Source organism: Muscardinus avellanarius (assembly GCF_963383645.1).
Source record: "Muscardinus avellanarius genome assembly, chromosome: 9".
NCBI classification, from domain to species: domain Eukaryota; kingdom Metazoa; phylum Chordata; class Mammalia; order Rodentia; family Gliridae; genus Muscardinus; species Muscardinus avellanarius.
In genome coordinates this window covers 29444105-29463986 of record NC_137795.1, presented here as the reverse complement: position 1 = coordinate 29463986, position 19882 = coordinate 29444105, and the positions used below count along the sequence as shown (strand labels likewise).

General features: G+C 41.9%; 1 protein-coding gene across 2 annotated transcripts in view; it reads left to right on the top strand.

Annotated features, from left to right (window-relative positions):
* DNAH11 (dynein axonemal heavy chain 11) overlaps positions 1–19882 on the top strand; it is a gene marked incomplete at its 5' end in the record, with an annotated part of 386720 nt that overhangs the window by 348285 nt on the left and 18553 nt on the right. For both annotated transcript variants that reach the window (XM_080701838.1, XM_080701837.1), the window contains 6 exons: positions 1386–1579; positions 2737–2885; positions 3706–3833; positions 7555–7782; positions 11905–12096; positions 16142–16261. In XM_080701838.1, the coding sequence (XP_080557964.1) occupies positions 1386–1579; positions 2737–2885; positions 3706–3833; positions 7555–7782; positions 11905–12096; positions 16142–16261 (1011 nt within the window). The remainder of the gene's footprint in view (positions 1–1385; positions 1580–2736; positions 2886–3705; positions 3834–7554; positions 7783–11904; positions 12097–16141; positions 16262–19882) is intronic.

The window sequence follows — 19882 nt, the reverse complement described above, 5'->3', positions numbered from 1 at the left end:
GGCACTTTTTCCGCTGTAGAAATGTTCTTTCATTATTCTTTGTTTTATTGAATTGGCTAATATCTTATTGAAAAATAAGGGAGCTTTTAACCTATGCATGAGTGGGCAAATTATTAATAAATATGTATAATCTGTCAAGACCTTTGATAAAAGTCCAGTGATATAAATGAATTTTTTTCAATTTACACCATCTAGTTTCTTCATTTTGTTTTCTTTTTATTAATTTAAAATATTTTAATTATATTCCCCTACTTTTTCTACATTGTTTGGAAAATTATACACTACAGTAGTTTATTTTCATTGTAAAATCTTTAAGTTAAACAATACTCTGGAGAAAAGGTGAGGGTCATTCTTCAAATCCAATTATCAACTCATTCCATTTTTTTTTTTCTTTTAGATGATGCATTTGTTAAAGTTTATTCTTTTAGGCTCAAGAGTTCCTTAATGATGTTCAAATATGTTAACCCTTAACCCTCTCTTTGTTCGAAAAAGAAGACATTTCTATGCACTGAAGATAACTGTTCCACTCTATTTTAAAGTATATTTATACTCTTAAAAATTAGTGTTTTATTTTGTTTGGGTACTGGGGATTGAATCCAGTAACACTCTGTCACTGAACTCCATCCCTTACCCTTTTTATTCTTTATTTTGAGACAGGGTCTTGCTTGGTTGCTCAAGCTGGCCTTGAACTTTCAATACTCCTGCCTCAGCTTCTTGAATAGTTAAGATTATAATTATGCACCTGGCTCAAAGACTAGTATCTTTAGTTATGTTGTCACTTAGGAATCATGAACTCAATTTCAGATGTGTTATCTATCAGGGTCTTAGTGAAAACCAGTGGCATATTTGAAGGGGTGAAATATTATTCTTAATGAAGAATATATGTTTAGGCTGAAAACATAGCTAAGTAGAACACTTGACTGGAATGCACAATGAGCAAAATCTGGGTTCAATCTCATTGCCAGAGAAAAAAGAACTACATTTTCATAGTATGGGCAGGAATGATAAAGAGAGTTAACCAGGGAAAACAAAGAAGAAAGGGGCTATTGAACTACTGAGAAATGAAGAGAGCCAACCTAGTAGAAAAGGTGGTATTTGGCTGAGGAACATAATCACTGCCAAACAAGGACATCCCAGCAGGAGAGAGTTGGGGAAGAAACACTTCTGTCTCTCTCCCCTCCCCTTCCCCAGGCTCCTAGGGCCCTCACCTCACCATTGCCCAAACCCAAGAGAGAGAACCGGGGAGATTAGTTGAAGTTGTCCTTCGAGGTCACCCTCTAAGCAGGGCAGGAAAAGAAAGACAGCACAGGTTGTGTGCCTGGAGTCCACCCCGAGCTATGAGCTGTGTTCCCATTATTCCCACCTGTTTCTCTGCTGCATTACAGGCAGTTGCCCTGATGGAAGAATTCCGAGGCATAGACCGAGATGTGGAAGGATCTGCCAAGCAATGGAGGAAGTGGGTAGAATCTGAGTGCCCAGAAAAAGAAAAATTACCGCAAGAATGGAAGAAGAAAAGTTCAATACAGAAGCTGATTATTTTGAGAGCAGTGCGCCCTGATAGGATGACCTACGCTCTCAGGTAGGGCAGGTGACATTTTTGGAAGTGCAGGTTAACACGGAGGAGACTTGGTCCTAGGGGTTAGGCGTAGCTGGTGGAAGTGATAACTGTCCATTTTGATAAGGAGTGCTTCTGCTGAGATTTCGATATTTTAATCATCACTATTGTTCAGATTTTGCTAAACACTAACCAGTGTGCTGGTCTATTGGCAGACTCAGCACACCCTTTCTGAAAAGCTCAATTTTGAAATTGGGAGGGGAGCTGAGGAAACGATGGAAATATTCTTGGAAGAGAGATGGGTGTCAGCTGAGTTCAGGGGCCTGGAACATGCATTATCCAAGTGCCATGCCCTTCATCGCTATTTAGCGGCAGAATTCTGCCTCTGAAGATTTTGCATATCAAGCAAAAAATGAATTCCCTTCACAGAGCCACTCGTAGTCCTTTAACTTTACAACCAATGCAATTTAAAAGCAGAAACCTCCATCTGCACCTTGAGTCCAGTGTCTTTTCCTTAGCCCTTTCGTTTTCTGAGTGGTAATAGGCGGTTTCTTACAAGTCTTACTCTAGTCTGAATTCACCAACCAGGGCTCTCAACTTCCTTCCCTGTTGCGCTCCTTCTTCCTCAGTAATGTTCCCGTGCCTCGGCTTTTTTCCTTTGCTTTGTCTAGTTCAGCCAATTTTCCCTCTACAGAAGCCTCTGCCGAACCCTCCTACTTTAAAAGTTAATTCTGCTCCGTCGTACTTACTTTCTACTAAGTCTGATGCCTCTGGAAAATAATCCCTGCTTAATTGAGCTTCCCTGTGTTAGAAACACCCAAAAAGCATTTGTATATTCATGAGAAGCCCAGCAGGCTGGAAAATTGCACTGTGGCAAATCTAATGGACTGTTAATAAGTAATGGGGGGATCTGGCAGGGGACTTGGGGGATACAGAGCAGGCAGCTGATGGTACTCAGGAAGGTCTCAGTAGTCCCCCAGAATAGAACGCAGGCTTCTGGGTTTTAGGAGTTGCTCAAGTAGAGAGGGATTTCATGGATGCTCTGGGCATAAATCTAGTCAGATTCATATGTCATTGTAGGAAGACATCCCATGTCGGTGCCAGTAGTTTAAACTTATCCAATAGTGATGCCTTTCAAGGTCAAAATCAATGGTGTTGGTTTTTGCATATTTTTTTAATAGAAATTTCGTGGAAGAAAAACTGGGTGCAAAGTACGTGGAAAGGACCAGATTGGACTTAAGTAAAGCTTTTGAAGAGAGCAACCCAGCCACCCCATTATTCTTCATCCTGTCTCCAGGGGTGGATGCCCTTAAAGACCTGGAGATGCTTGGTGAGTGGCCAGGGGGCTGGCCGCCCGCCCGCCCCTCCTCCCTCCCTCCCTCCCTTTGCCCACTGCACACCTAGCCTCCCTTTTTGCTCAGTTGTCTTGGATTTTGTTTGTCAGAGATTGGGTGGATTGGAAATGTTAAGACTGATAACGCTGCAGTGTGAAGAAATGTTCAAACGGAACATTCATCTGGTTGGCATAATGCAAGTTCCTTTGTACTGTTTTCCACCTTTTGACGAGATGAGGGCCAGAGGGCAATTTTCTCCATACTCATATAATCTTGTGCCCCCTGTAACTAAATAATGGTCATTAGAGCAAGTCTATTTGATTGTACAAGGCACTGGGGCTTTGTGCTCTGGATTGCTATTCCCCGCAGCCTACACCAGGAATACCAGGTTAATGTAGCTGCGACCTGACTGCGCTCAATTTAAACGTGGCCTCACAAGGTGAGAGCTTGTGCATTTATCCAAGAACAGATGTGGTAGATACCACATGTTGCTCCTTTTATGAGGGAAATGCTTAGCTACTCCTGCAGGAGTTTAGAAAGCTCCCTAACAATGCTGCCATCTATCAAAATGTCAAAAGCTTCATTATCATAAAACCAAAGGAACTGACTTCCACAGGCTTTTCTGACGCCGGCAGGGAGGCAGCTATGGAGAGCTCAAATGCTGCTTGCAGAACGGAAGGAGTTCAGGTTTAGATTCTCCTCGACTGGCCCGGAAGACAGCAGCAGCAGCAGCAGCGACCACAGATGTACACTGGACCCCAGCTTTCCAGACTCTCCTCGCCTCTCCTGGATTGACTGTGTTGTCTCCCCCCACAGGCAAAAGACTTGGTTTCACCATGGAGTCTGGAAAATTCCACAATGTGTCTTTAGGACAAGGTCAGGAGATAGTGGCAGAAAAGGTGCTGGAAAGTGCTTCCAGAGGAGGACACTGGGTCGTGCTCCAGGTGAGTATCAAGTTCTCTTGGAAAGCACTGGGCGTGAGCACCAAAGCAGACCGTGCAGAGACACCCTGCCCGGCGTACGAGCCCCGCAGATGTGCAGAGCCCCGGTGGTCCTCTAAGCATTCATGATACCTCTAACGGGGCCGAGAGCACCGGGCATGGTGGCCAACACCTGGGCAGAGACAGGAGGATAATAAATTTGAGGCCAGCCTCACAACTTAGTGAGTGAGGCACTCTGCAACTTAGAAACTTCCTTTTTTAAAAAGAATTTTTATTGGTGCATTGTAGTCATACAACTTAATGGAGTGCAAGATGGTAGCGGCATACATGCACACATCACTCATTTGGCTCTTCCCCAATTCCCACCCCATTCCCTCCCGCCTCCCTCCTTCTTTTAGAATTTAAAATGAAATGAAAAGGACTAGGTGTGTTCGCTCCGAGATAGGATGCCCCTTGAGGTCAATTCCCAGTACCAAGAAATAAGTTTAGAGGGGTGAAGAGCTCTCCTGACAGGGGTGGCTCTCACCTCTGGAGAGAAATATCTAGTGCTTTATTTTATTTTTGCATTACTGGAGGTGGAACCCAGGGGCTTTCTACCTCCAGGCTGCACTCCCAGACCTATTTTATATTTTATTTGGAAACAGGGTCTCACCAAGTTGCTGAGAGCCTCACTAAGTAGCTGAGGCTGGTTTTGAACCTGTGCAATCCTTCTGTCTCTGCCTCCCAAGCTCTGGGATTACAAGCATGCGCCACCATGCCCGGCTAATATCTAGTGCTTTAAAGTTTAAAAATATCAGGAAGAATCTCATCAGTCTTGGCACTTAGAAACATCTGCAGCAGAGTAGTTAGTACCTCACGAAACAGGCTTGTGGAGATCACCACACAGTTATTATGGTAGCAATGGAAGTTACAGGCTGCTTTGAGGTTGACAGCATTATCTTGTACAACTCTAACTCTGCCCCCAAGGAATTGCAGAGAATTCCCTTTGTTGTAAAGTAAGAAGATTAGATGACTGCTTTATCCCTACGGGGCTGACATTACACAGATCTATGATTCTGCTACCTAGTGTTTTCTGAGGTGGCCTCCTTAGCCATGGACTTTTGCAAGATCCCAGGAGCCCTATAGCCCAGGCCAGCTCTGGGGACCCCAGGACTCCGCTGATTCCTTCCGCAAGACCCGCTAGCTGTCAGGTCTGGCACTGGCCAGTTGTTCTGAGACCCAGTGAGCTCAAAGGCTCTCTTGAGTAGACAGTTTCCAGCATGCTTATCTCTGATCATTACAACAAGGCTCTGAGGTAGGCCCTGTCACTCTCCACAGAGATGAGAAAAGTGAGCCTGGTATAATCCGTAGTGTCTAAAGCCCACAGCGCTGATGGTGCCACAGCTGCAGCTCGGTCCAGGTCTTTTTGGCAGCAAGGGATGCTCTTTGTGCTGCCTCCCAAGTGCGGGTACAGCACTGGCTTCCCTTAGTATCTCCAGTACCCAGGTTTCATGCACATGACATTTCTGCTTGAAATAAAACCAGACTCATGAAGAATCTACCTAGAGTTCAAACAGGCTTTTGTCTGTAGGAACATATTCTTCTGGATAGTAACACCCACCATTTAGATGAGGCCTTGACAGAGGCTTTCATATGGGACCTTGTAGTTGAACATACCCTCCCGAGGCTCAGAATCAGATGGTAACAGTGGAGGGATGATTTTTCAGAGACAGCAGTTCTTGTTCAGACACTCTGGTAACACTGAAATCTTCCCACAAAGGAAAGAATTCATTGAGAGGCATACCCAAGAGCTCAGACTGGAGAAAATACTATAAGGGTACAGTCATCCTCAAAAGAACCTATTATTCAGAGCCAGGTGTGCATAGTGACGCACGCCTGCAGTCCCAGCTGCTAGAGAGGTGGTGTTACGGTGCGTAAGACAGAAAGCTGGGCATAATTAACTAAGAACACAGGTTTTATTATTTCTTTTTTATGAATGGTACAATTAGGTAGGAGAGGTATTCTCATTATAATCTAACAGCAAGCGTGTAAAGGAGGACTAGTTTCCAGGGCTGTCAAATCAAAGCATCATAGACCAAGGGGCTTACTCCACTGATGTGTAATTCCTCACAGTTCGGAGCTTGGAAGTCTGGGATGAGGTGTCAACAGCCTTGCTTTCTTCTGAAGCCTCTCTCTGACTTGTCCATGGCCAGCTTCTCCCTGTATCTCCACATGCTCTCTGTGGCCTCATCTCTTGTTCATAGAAGGGCACCATCATGTGTCCATATTTAGCCTTTGTTATCTCTTTAAACTAGGCACAGTGGGGTACAACTGTAATTCCAGTACTTAGGAAGCCAACGCAGGAGGATCCAGGTTCAAGGCCAGTCCTAGTAACTTAGCAAGGCCCTCAGCAACGTACTGAGACTCTGTTTCAAATTAAACAATAAAAAGAGCTGGGGTGTAGCTCAGATGGGAATGGCCTTAGGTTTGATCCCCAATACCAAAAAAAAATCACCCCTTCACAGGATCCTATCTTCACATTGTGAAGTCCTGGGGGTTAACACATTAATTTTGGAGGGGATACAATTCACCCCATGATACCTACCAATGTTCAGTATTTGTTATGGGAATAAAAACCCAATAATGTGAATATCTGAATTGGCATAGATCTTTTTGCAATAGAAATTTCAAAGAATACCTATATGGCTGTTTTTTTTTTTCCCCTGTTTGTCTTTACCCCCTCTATTTTTGTAGCTGTTACAAATTTAAACAAAAGATTGTCTTTGTCAAAAATAATTATATATCCCTGGGTATGGTGTTTCAATCATTATATCAAAAACTTCTCCAAAGCTTAAAGACATATAAAATATAGCAGCTTTGACATCGCTCTCTCAGCACCAACTACCAAGCTCTACCCTGTGGGTGTTTAACGTTGGAGGAAATTTGTGAATCATAAAACCAGAAAGTAAAAAATGACGATGGTGGTGGCATTTCCTCCTCCCCCCACCACATGTTTTTTTGACAGCTCTAGGATTTAAGAAGAATAATACATTAGGAATACATACAGCATCTTAACAATGAACGGTTGCTTTCATTTTCAGCTAGCTTTTCTTCCCAAATATCCTTTTGAGTCCATGTACTAATGAGTAGGAGTTTGAGCTGAAGAGGTTTCCAACAGGAACAATGAAGTGGGTTTTAGTTTTAGTTTTTATATTTTAGTATTTTAGTTTTTATACTTTATTGGACTAACCCAGATTGCCTCAGTAACCGGGTTTAAACTGCAACAAAGAAAAGTATTAGGTCACTCCATCTCAGAAGTGAATGGTAAGTCTATTGGAAGAAATTTTTGTTTACAAAGACAACCTTTGGTGAGGTGAATCTTTCAATGTGTTCTATGTGCAATTCTGTCCTAGGTTGCTGCTGCTTTTTCTGATACGATAATAAAGGAAAATTTTAGTCATGGTTCTCTGAGTTTTCAACATATTTATTTATAGGAATTTTTTTTGTGGTACTGGGGTTCCTGGAAGCCTTCTACCTCCGGGCTACACTCCCAGACCTATTTTATATTTTTGAAACAGGGTCTCCTACGCCAGCGCGGCTGGCTTCGAACCCGTGCGATCCTCCTATCTCCACCTCCCAAGCGTGGGGATTACAAACGTGTGCCACCACGCCCGGCTTATAGGAAATTATTTTAATACTGCAATTTAAGCAATATACAAGAACCATAAGCCATACTGTCTTTCAGAATGTCCATTTGGTAGCCAAGTGGCTGGGAACCTTGGAGAAACTCCTAGAAAGATTCAGCCAAGGAAGCCACAGAGATTACAGGGTGTTCATGAGTGCCGAATCTGCACCAACACCAGATGAGCACATCATCCCTCAAGGCCTTCTGGAAAATTCCATTAAGATCACCAACGAGCCCCCCACAGGAATGCTAGCCAATTTGCATGCTGCCCTGTACAATTTTGACCAGGTAAGAAAGCAGAAACTACCTAGTAAAATCAGAGTTCTCGCGAGATTGGGGACCTTTATCAGCTAACGCATCTCAGAGGAATGAAGTAACATCTCTGGGTGTGTTGTGTATGCATGCACATGTGTGTTTTAATCCCTTAAAAGAATCGCCCCACACATTCTCTAGTCTCATGAACAGAAAATGTATTTAAGTTTGACACTAAAACTAAAAAAAAACATAGCCACATGTATAAGATGAACAAACTAGGTGACTTTTGAGGAATCTGCTTCCAGAAGATGCATGTGGAAAACTTAGTACAGAAATTGGAGGATCTGGAGAACACTATGCTAAGTGAGATTAGTCAGTCACAAAACATAAGAAATCGGATGCTTTCCCTAATATGGAAAAACTAAGGAGAAATGGGTCATAGGAGGAACTCTAGATGAAAAAGGAAATCCTATAGAGGAACGAATAAGAGAACCTAACTGTGGGGATGGAAGGGGGGAAGAAGGAAACTCTCTAAAGCACATGATGTACTTATTCATATCGTAGTCAACCATTACGCCAAGCATGGGAGGGAGGGATGGGAGGGAGTGGGGGGACTGGGTGAGTGCTGGCTGGGTGGTGTGTGCATGTATGTTTCCACAAGTTTTTTTTATAGGTCTGGGAATGTAGCCCGGAGGTAGAAGGGCTTCCAGGAATCCCAGTACCACCTAAATAAATAAATAAATAAATAAATAAATAAATAAACAAACAAACAAACCGGGCGTGGTGGCGCACATTTGTAATCCCCGCGTTTGGGAGGCAGAGACAGGAGAATTGCGCAGGTTCAAAGCCAGTCGTGCTGGCTTAGGAGACCCTGTTTCCAAATTTAAAAGTATGAAATAGGTCTGGGAGTGTAGCCCGGAGGTAGAAGGACTTCCAGGAACCCCAATACCACCAATAAATAAATAAATAAACAAACAAATAAATAAATACGGACTTTTAAGCCAAGTGTGGTGGTGCACGCTTGTAATCCCAGCATTTGGGAGGCTGAGACAGGAGGATCGTGGTTCGCAGACAGCCTCAGCTACTTAGGCCCTTTGCAACTCAGTGAGATCCTGTTTCAAAATAAAGAATAAAAAATAGGGCTGGGGGTGTAGCTCAGAGGTAGAATGCTCCTGGGTTTCATCCCAGTACCACAATAAATAAATAAATAAATAAATAAATAAATAAATAAATAAATAAATTTTATTTCTGTGAGTTGTGGGCAGAAACAAAGAATTGGTAATTATGCATGTGAAACTGGAGACTGTCTAGCACTATTATGTAGGTGTGCATGCCTGTTTTCTGTTCATAATACTATTTATTTTCTGATATTAACTCACTCATCATTTGTTGTATAAAAATACAACTGGCCTGAAATATGGAATGGTAGGCAAACTCATACTTTTTCTTGGAAAACCCTGCTTCATATTTTGTTCCTTCAGCATTTATGTTATCAGAACATAATGAAATAGGCATTGAGTCATAGTGAGATTTTTGTTTTGTTTTGTTCATTTGTATTTGTTTTGTTTTGAACTCAGGGTCATTCTAGCTCTGAGCTACACCCACAGCCCTTTTTTATTTTTATTTTTTTGAAACAGGGTCTTGCTAGGTTGCTGAGAGTTCCGCTATACTGCTGAGGCTGTCTTTGAACCTGCAGTTCTCCTGTCTCAGCCTCCCAAATACTGGGATCATAGGTGTGTGCTACGATGCCTGGCTCATGGTAGGGTTTTGTTGTTACTGTTTTGGCACTAAGGATAAAATCAAGTTATATGAAATATCGTACCTTTGGGGTTTATGTGACCCCTCTAGAATTCAACTAACTGTTAAATGTCTTGTTAGATCATTATTCTGATGAGATTATTTTTGTGTGTGTGGCACTGAGGACTGAGCCCAGGGATATTCTACTTCTGAGTTACCCCTAGCTCTGTTTTATTTTTATTTTGAAACAGGGTCTTGCTAGGTTGATAAGAACCTCACTATTTTCTCAGGCCGTCCTCTAACTTGAGATCCTCCTATCTCAGTCTCCCAAGTACTGGTAATACAAGCATATACCACCATCCTAGGCTTGATGTGAAATTTTGATACTTTTTGTGTCTCTTAGAAATTTCATATATTTAAAAGTAAAACATATATTTATACTCTTCAAACTTAATTCCAATTATGATTTTTCTTCTTTCACAAGGTTGCCTTTTATTTGATGTTTACTTTCAGAATTTTTTTTTTTGGGGGGGGTTACTGGAGGTGGAACCCAGAGGCTTTCTACCTCCGGCCTATATTCCAAGACCCATTTTATATTTTATTTGTAAACAGGGTCTCACTAAGTTGCTGAGAGCCTCACTCAATAGTTGAGACTGGCTTCGAACCTGTGCGATTCTCCTGTCTCAGCCTCCCCAGCGCGGGGATTACAAGTGTGCGCCACCACGCCCGGCAGAAAATTTATTTTTATGATTATATATTTCCAAATCGCATAAATTACCTAAAACGGACCCAGTGATTAAAATGATATGGTTATTTTATTGGGCCTGCACTATTTGCAGCCTTACCAACTCCAGAACTATAATTTGGTGGTACTCCTGATTCTGCTAAAAACACCACAGAAAGAAAATGAGCACTCTTCTGGTGCTGGCTCACAGAGAACAAGCCCAGCCTTGGTTTATTTAGTACTAGAAGACCCTGGGATACCAGGTCTGTACTGCTCCTCCCAAAGGTGCCAGATATACTTTGTATAATGCCGAAGTTTGTTAGCACTATTTTATTTATTTATTTATTTATTTATTTATTTATTTATTTATTTTGGTGGTACTGGGGTTCCTGGAAGCCCTTCTACCTCTGGGCCACACTCCCAGACCTATTTTTACATTTTTATTTGGAAACAGGGTCTCCTAAGCCAGCGCACACGGCTGGCTTCGAACCTGCGCGATCCTCCTGTCTCTGCCTCCCAAGCGCGGGGATTACAAGCGTGCGCCACCACGCCCGGCCTGTTAGCACTATTTTAAATGTGAACTCCCTGTAGTTTGACCATATTAAAGAACTAAACCATATCTGCGGATTTTCATCTTCACCTCTTGCCCAACACCAGCTGAAGGAGCGGCCCTCCACTTTTTTTCTCGTTTCTCACAAGGCACTGCCAACTTTGAAATGGTAAAGTTCCCTCTTCACACTCTAGATTGGACAGATGTTTTTTGCCTTCTCTTCTTGCAGCTGGTGATGTCCCTAGCCATATCAATCAACACGCTGGGATTTGACTTTCCCTTTGCATTTTCAAAAGCAAATTCCACAGGAGCTAGACCACATATCATGTGTTTTCCAATCTTACCCATGTCATTCAGACATCCTAATTGAATTTTACTCTGGCTTCATCAGAAGGTGACCATGTGTCATGGCGATTGTATTGGCTGTGGTGATTCCAAGGAGGTAGCACTTTGTTCTCTAGAATGAATTAGCAGATCGGTTCCATGTGGCCAGCCACATACCCAAGCCAATGGGCACCTCTACCATGCCTGACTTAAGGCTTCTGGGTTGCCCCTCAGCAGTGTTTCTAGCCCACAGAAAGGGGAAAAGAGTGACCATCAGGAAGAGATATTTCCTTTGAACCAAATGACAAGAAGTTATACCAGTCATTTCTGTTCATATTTTGTTGGGAAAACTTGGTCTTATGACACCTCTGGCTTCAAGGGAAGCTGGGGAAGGTTTTCAGTGGGTGGCAGTGTGCCCAGTTGGGCTTTGCTATGGGACCAGGATAAGAAGAATGAACAGCTGTGGTTAACTATTGATCTGCAAATGATGATACCAAGTGTGACCTTTTGTTGTTCATATTTTACAAGGCAAACTTAACAGATGAAAATGACATCAAGCAGTGTTCATATGGCTAAACAAACTGCCTCATTTTCTGGAGAACTTAGACATACTCAGAAAAACTACAGTCACAATTAAAACATTCCTTTTCAATCAACAGAGTGGCAAATGCCACGTAGTTTTCTTTTATACTTGCTTGGATAGGTGGCCATGGTTAAAACTATAGTCTTTAGGTATAGCTCTCTCAAATCCATCACAAGATTATTTAAAACTCAGACCCTAATAAACCATTTAAATAGCCAAGCTTTTCTTTTCTCCCAGGACACACTTGAGATGTGCTCTAAAGATCAGGAGTTTAAAAGCATCCTCTTTTCTCTGTGCTACTTCCACGCCTGTGTTGCTGGGAGACTAAGATTTGGCCCCCAGGGCTGGAGCCGGAGCTATCCTTTCAGTTCTGGAGACCTTACCATCTGTGCCAATGTCCTCTACAACTACTTAGAGGCAAACCCTAATGTAAGTACTTGTGGTCATCTAACCCTTCTCAGGAACTGTACTCAATCTGTCAGTCTTTGGGCACTATCAAAATGGACCATAAATTCTCTTTTGGAGGTATTATGAAATAGTTAACACTATATATGCATCTACCAAGAATGAGAAGAAACCAGATCAAAGGTTTTCTAGCAGTTGGTGGTCAAATTTCATAAGATAGGTCAAACCAGTTCTGCATCAGCAGCTTAGTGCAAAAAAAATGTCCTTCATTATGTTAACAAAAACAGTGGTTTACATGTGCATATATGCCAGATTCATTAGGCAGGTAATGAAGCATTTGCACAAATGTAATTACATACAGCAATTCTGACAGTTCATAACACTGCATTAATAATCACTACAATTAGTTCTGATGATGGAAGCAATTTACAGTGCGTCACATGTATAAATAATGGTGCATTTCCTGCATATGTCATTATTATGTATTAAGGATGCCACCTTGTTGTGACTTTCTCAGTAACATTCCCCTTGATAGGTAGATGAATGATTTTATTTCATGGCTCAAATGTGCTTTACAGATGGGAAGGGGAATGGCTCATCAAGAACAGTTGTGTAAACCATACAAACCTGATGATTGGATTTTAAAAAGAACAATTTATTCCTTAGGAATTTCTGACTTAACACTCACAAGGGGTACTTCTCCCATTAAGTCTGTTTAAAATTGGGATATATTTGTCAAAAACAACCAGTGTTGGTTGCTATCAGCCACCATTCTATAAAAGGCCTTCCTCTAAAATCATCCACCCAAGTGAGTATGGTGGTGCATGCTTGTAATCTCAGTACTTGGGAGGCTGAGAGAATGATCGCAGATTCAAGGACAGCCTCAGCAACTTAGTAAGACTCTCAGCAACCCCACAAGATCCTGTTTTGTTTTATTTGTTTGTTTGTTTATTTATTTGTTTATTTATTTATTTATTTATTTATTTATTTATTTATTTATTTATTTTTGGTGGTACTGGGGTTCCTGGAAGCCCTTCTACCTCCAGGCTATATTCCCAGACCTATTTTTACATTTTTATTTGGAAACAGGGTCTCCTAAGCCAGCACGCAGCTGGCTTCAAACCTGCGTGATCCTCCTGTCTCTGCCTCCCAAGCGCGGGGATTACAAGCGTGTGTCACCATGCCCGGCTAGATCCTAGTTTAAAAAAAAAAAATTAAAAAGGGCTTGAGGTATAGCTCAAAGGTAGAATGCCACTGGGTTCAATCTCCATTACCACAAAAATAAAGCACCCATCCATTTGTCCTTAGACATATGGTTATATTTGATGTTCTTTAGGTAACCACCGCTACTGTATTTGCTGTGTTTTCTCAAGCTTTAGTAGTGGTCTTCCTGCTATCAGAATTTGTACACAGCATGGGTGTATCCTCCCTCAGAACAAACTTTGAACACATGTTTTAATATGAATTGTGATGGTTACTATTCCCTCCTATCTCTCTTTTTTTTTTTTTTTTGGTGGTGGTACTGGGGTTCCTGGAAGCCCTTCTACCTCCGGGCTACACTCCCAGACCTATATTTATATTTTTATTTGGAAACAGGGTCTCTTAAGCCAGCGAGGCTGGCTTCGAACCTGCATGATCCTACTGTCTCCGCCTCCCAAGCATGGGGTTTACAAGCATGCGCCACCACGCCTGGTACTATTCCCTATCTTTTAAAAAAATATATAAAATTAAAATATAAGGGACTTTAAATAATGTGGAGAGAGACCACATAGTAGAAGGAGATAGGGGGAGAGAATCAAGGAAGGGAAAAAGGACTAAAGAAGGAAATAGTTCAAAAAATACTCTGGCAGTTTATGAAAGTATTACTTTCAGATTTATTAAGATGTGCATGGATTCTGGGTATGGTGGCTCATGCTTGTAATCCCAGCATTTGGGAGGCTAAGACAGGAGGATTGCAGTTTGCAGACAGCCTCCACTATTTAGTGAGGCCCTTTGCAACTCAGTGAGACTCTGTTTCAAAATAAAGAATAAAAAATAGGGCTGGGGGTGTAGCTCAGAGGTAGAATGCTCCTGGGTTCCATCCCCAGTACCACAAAAAAAAAAAAAAAAAAAAAAAAGAGTACAAGCCAGGCGTGGTGGCACACGCTTGTAATCCCCGCACTTGGGAGGCGGAGGAGACAGGAGGACTGCGCAGGTTCGAAGCCAGCTGTCCTGGTTTAAGAGACCCTGTTTCCTAATTTAAAAAATATAAAATAGGTCTGGGAGTGTAGCCTGGAGGTAGAAGGACTTCCAGGAACCCCAGTACCAGAGGAGGGGGAAGCAGAGTGGAATAGGGAAGGAACTAGGCCAAGAGCTACGTGCATGTAAGATTTTTATCATACGGAACCACTCTTGATATATAATTGCACATAATAATAAAATAATTTTTAAGAATTTGCAAATAAACAGTCTGCATACTTTAAACATATTTTGGCCCATCAAATAAATATTTATATGGATCTCAGTTTCATTTATATGGCTCAGCTTTTATTTAAAATGAAATTTATTATTAAAGTAGTTCTGAGCAGAAAAAAAATGGACCATTTAATACTAACATTGAAGTCTTATATCACTGTTCCGAAGTTACGCCCAGCAAGATTATCCTGTTGCAGCTGAGTCCTGACACAGCTGAGGTCCAGATGAAGGGGGAAAGAGCTGACATGTGTGAGAGCGCACATCTGGAGTCTCGGCTGTACCAGCTGACCAGTTAAATTGCACTGTGCCCTGCTTCTTCTCCAGGGTCGACCCCGTGGCTTCTCCAGTGGCTTCCAGGGTCAACACAGCCATGGGTTTTTCACACACTCACATATCCCGTCCCTCAGACAACTTCACCAAAGTTGTTTGCCACACAGCAGAAAGCAAGTTGTCAGGATTTGAGAGTTAAGTCAGTATGTCTATACAGTTTGGTTGTACAAAATGCCCTCTTCAAGAAGGTATAGATAAAAGACAAACATCAAGATTAGGAGAAAACCCATCAATTATATAACAAACAGTCCCCTGGATACTTAAAATCTTCACAGAGATACATATCTGGTCCTGGAAAGTAGAGCAGGCATTAAGGAAGTGTAATCAGCGGAGAAAGAAAATGAAGGTATCTTCATTTCCTGTCCATTTCACTATAAGGAACGTAGTCCATGCAGGGCCAGAACATGTGGCAGTTTGGACCCTTCTCTTTTATTTGTCATTTGTACCAAACCAGTTCAAAAGAAAGACCTAGTTGAAGTTCATTTATTCAAATTCAAATAAACTCATGGCAAGTACACTGAACAGTGGAAACAATTTTACTTGTTCTGTTCTGACACATCGAGCAATGAGCGAAGGCTATAATTACGTTTTTACTTGAACCACTGAGAGGCAATAGACTGCCCCCGTGGGTATAAAGGTTCCTGTCTAGAAAGGCTTCATCACAAAGTGGCATGTTTTGCAAACGCAGAAGAAGCTAAAGGGTAGCAAAGAGAGGCTTCAAACCACACTAAGCCAAATAAAGAAGAGATACAGTGCTTTCTTGAATAAAACATGCTACAAGTCATTTGGCTACCTGCACCACAAACTAAGCCCTCACGTTAATCTGTGGCGAAGAGATATGTCTGCCGGGACTATTGGAAAGTGATAGAATTTGAAATACACCCCAAATTCAAGTAGTTTGGTTGTTTCTTTCTTTTCTTGAATCAGATCATAAGAACTGTCATAAATCAGGCCATAAAAATAGTTAACACTTCAAAGGCCCTATGAACCAACCTCCCCTAATGATTTTGGGACGAGATATTGAACATATAAAGTTTCCCTACATAACACGTCCAAAGAATGAGTCTCTTTCCTTTAAGATCTATATAACAAGTACAGCATGGGTGGATTTTTTTTCCAAATGTGTTGGAACACACTAAAAATAATTCTCTCAAGAGATTCTACATGGAAACTTGGGTATTGCCTGCACCTCTTTTGAAGGTCCCTGTTGATGGGGTTTCGGGGCCCTGTGTTAGAGGGGCTGATGCTTCGAGCCCAGAAATGAACCCATGCATGCTTCCCTCAGGTCCCATGGGAAGACCTGCGCTATCTCTTTGGTGAAATCATGTATGGGGGTCACATCACCGATGAGTGGGACCGCAAACTGTGCCGGGTGTATTTAGAAGAATTCATGAATCCATCTCTGGTAAGGCATTTTTTAATTAATTCCACTGAAGAAAATTCTGGTGAAACTTTCTAAAACTAAGTTCACTATATAGATAATTCTTAAATACTATTGAGGGTCTGGGACCTTTTGAGAGTGTCTTCTGATCCACCTTCATTGGAGTTTCTTAATTTCTTTGAAGGGCAAAATCTCAAGTCCCTCCTGAGATTATATAAATTCCGAATCTGCATTTCCCACAAGACTCCCGTTAGTGGTATCTGTGCATAGATGATGTGCCAAGGTGAGGTGTTCTCTCACACACTGGTTCATTGGATCTGTGTAATATCCTGAGAGCTTTGCAGAGCTGACCTGCTACTCCATCATACAGGCCAAAATACTGTGCTAGCCTGACTGGCCCCAGGTCATCCAATGAGTACAGGCAAAAGCTTTAATCAAATATAAGTTTTTTATTTCAACTCCAGGGCTCATTTCAACATAGTTTTTTTTTTTTCTTGTATGCTACAGAAGTCAGGGAATATTCTAAATTTTGATCAGAAACACCTTGCTAAATATATGCTGAAGGAAAAAATGTGACAAAAAGAGATGATGGATTTGTTTATTTAATCATTCCACATAGGCATGTACCAAGATCTCACAGTGTATCCCATAAATATTTACAATTTTCAATTAAAAATAAAATAAAAAATTGAGCACTACACTAAAACTAAGAGAAAATATCAAACACAATGTGAGAATCTTATTCAGCTCTTTTTCAAACTCTAAAGAAATAACATGACACAATGGGAAATTAACATTCATCTATCATGAGAATATAAAATTCCTGTTAATATTTTATGTGTGATAAAGTAGAAAAAAAGAGAAGGAAGGAAGGAAGGATAGAGAGAGAAGAAAGAAGGAAAGAAAGAAAGAAAGGAAGAAAGAAAGAAAGAAAGAAAGAAAGAAAGAAACAAACAAACAATAGTGGTGATTTAAGAAATTGTTTTTTCCACTCTTTTGTGAGGAAGGGGCAGATTTCCACCATGCTAGAGTTTGGAGATCAAGTGTTTTAATTGTATTGACCCGATGTCTGTATTGTGTTTTCTGGAAATAATGCTGGGTTCTTGTTTCTCCTACTAAAGAAACTTAGCCATGCCTTCCTCATGAGGGTTCTCTCCCTCCTCCTCCTCCTCTTCCTCCTCCTCCTCTTCCTCCTCTTCCTCCTCCTTCTCCCCCTCCTCCCCCTCCCCCTCCTCCCCTCCTCCTCTTCCTCCTCCTCCTCCTCTTCTTCCTCTTCTTCCTCCTCCTCCTCCTCCCCTCCCTTCTCCTCTCTCTCTCCCTGGCTGTCCAGCTTCATAGCCATTTCTTGGCTAATTCTCAAAAGCTCAAAGGGACCTGTTAGTCAGGTTTCTGTCAATGTGACAGATACCTGAGAAAAGCAACTTAAAAGGAGGGAATGTTTATTTTGGCCTATGTTTTCAGAGATTTTGGTCCATGGTGGCTTGGCCTGGGGCAACACACTACAACATGGTAGAAGCTATGGCATAGGAAGTGTATTTACCAGATTGTGGCAAGGAAACAGGAAGGGGCCAGCGTCCCAAAACTCCCTTTGAGGGCTCATCCCCAATGACCTAAGGACCTCCCAGCAGGCTCTATCTACCTCTTAAAGGTTCAATCACATCCCAGTAGCACCACAAGCTAATGACCAAGTCCTTAACATGTGGGCCTTTGAGGGACACTTCTAAACCATAGCAACCTCCACTGTATCATTGCTATTCCCAGTCAAGCAAGACACCATCTGTGTTCAGAGTGGTACCCATGGGGTTTGTTTTAGTAATCAAGCAACCCCCTGTTTTTATTTCCTCTGAAAACATCATATTAGAAAAGTACTGCAGATTTGAGCTCCTTTCTCTAGTCCACTTTGAGAAGGAAAAAAATCATGGATTAGTGAACATGGTGTATTAGAGTCTATATAGAAAACTGGGAACAGATTACTTATTTTACTACTTTGAATAACGTCGAACAATTTGAGAGCAATGCAGAAGAAAAATAGACTTTCCTGCTTTGTGACCATTATTTAGGCTTCTCTTTTATTGTGAGTCTCCTGGTCTTCCTCGGTTCTAATGAGCAGCATTTCACATGTCAGAAAGATACTTCCAATTTAACACAATTGGAAGTTGCTCCTCAGAAGAGGCCTAGGAGCAGGTTGCCATGGAGATGGGAAAGATAAACAGTGACTACAGCGACCTTTGCAGAGGCGGATTTCTCCCAGTGATGGTGGAGTTCAAGGGGCAGAGTGAGAAGCTCATGTGAATGTTCCCTCCCCGGGCTCCGGCCTGCAGCTAAGGGGAGAATTACTGTCGCCAAGCAAGACAGTCCATTAACCTTCACAAGTCTGAACTATTCAAATAATTGTAAAATAAATATAGGCGATGGAACCTGAGGGGCATCGCTGGTCTGTGTAAACCCTTTGGAAATGTAGGTACCTGACCTTCCACATCGATCGGGTAAGATTTTCAGGATCAAAATGTTTCATTTGCAAGCTCATATGCTCACCGGACAGTGCTACCTTCTCATCTGACCGAGGGAAATTAACACACTTAGTGACTTCAAGTCAGAGGCTGTGCATCCCAGTTATTTTGTTTTCATGCAGATGTTTCCTGCTCATGCAGTTTACGTTATTAGCCACAGTGATCTAACGCTTCAATATCTGCAGAGTGTCTTTTGCCACTTCTCACATTGGTTAATATATTTGCAAAGAAGTATCTTTGGTTGTGTTGGAACATGATCAGAGGGCAGCTGACTCTCATCAAAGGAATCAGAATGCTCTGAGTGATATCTTGTCAGGAGGAAGGATTGGGTAAATGAGTTTGCATTCACAGAGTTCTGCAGGGACTTTAGAGGGCCACAGACAAAGTTAAAGACAAAGACGTTTCCTCATACAACACATGTGTTTGGCAGTACTAAGTGACACAGTCAATTACTTTAGGCACTGAAAAGAGCATGGCGAATGGAGACCCAAGTTCCCATCCTGGCTGTGCTACTGACTCCCTGTCTAGCTTTGTGCCAGACCCCCAGTGCCTCCATTTATTAATTTGTAAAATAAAAGTATTACCTAGGAAATCATGAATGCAGTGTTTGCTCTGAAGATAACACTGACAATGTAATTCAACCTTAAAGAACTCTGAAAATCCCAACAGCCACCCTGGAGCCATGGCATTTGTTTTTCCTCAAAAGGTCAAGGGCAGATGTGCTCATTTAGACGCACAATGAAGTGGGAGCTTCTTGTCACTGCCAAGAGTCCTTGGAGGGGAGGAGGGTGGCGGGTGGGGGGTGTGATGAAAAGGAGTCAATGAGCAACAACCCCACTGAGTCCACGCACAGGCGGAATGCGGGCTTTTCATTTCTGGTCATTGTGCCCATCCTGATTTCTGTCGATTGGATGACCTCCAAGAATTGGTGAGTTTTTCATAAGATATAATTTGCACACTATAAAACTTAACCAACTAAAATGTGCGATTCAAAGCTTTTTTGTATGCTCATAGTTGGACAACCTGTTAAAAAATATAGGGATGAAAAAAATTACAGCACTACAGTCCAGAACAGGCTCTTTAATGGGAGTGAAGCCTGGGAGGGGGACTGACTAGGAGAGAGACAAGGAGAGTC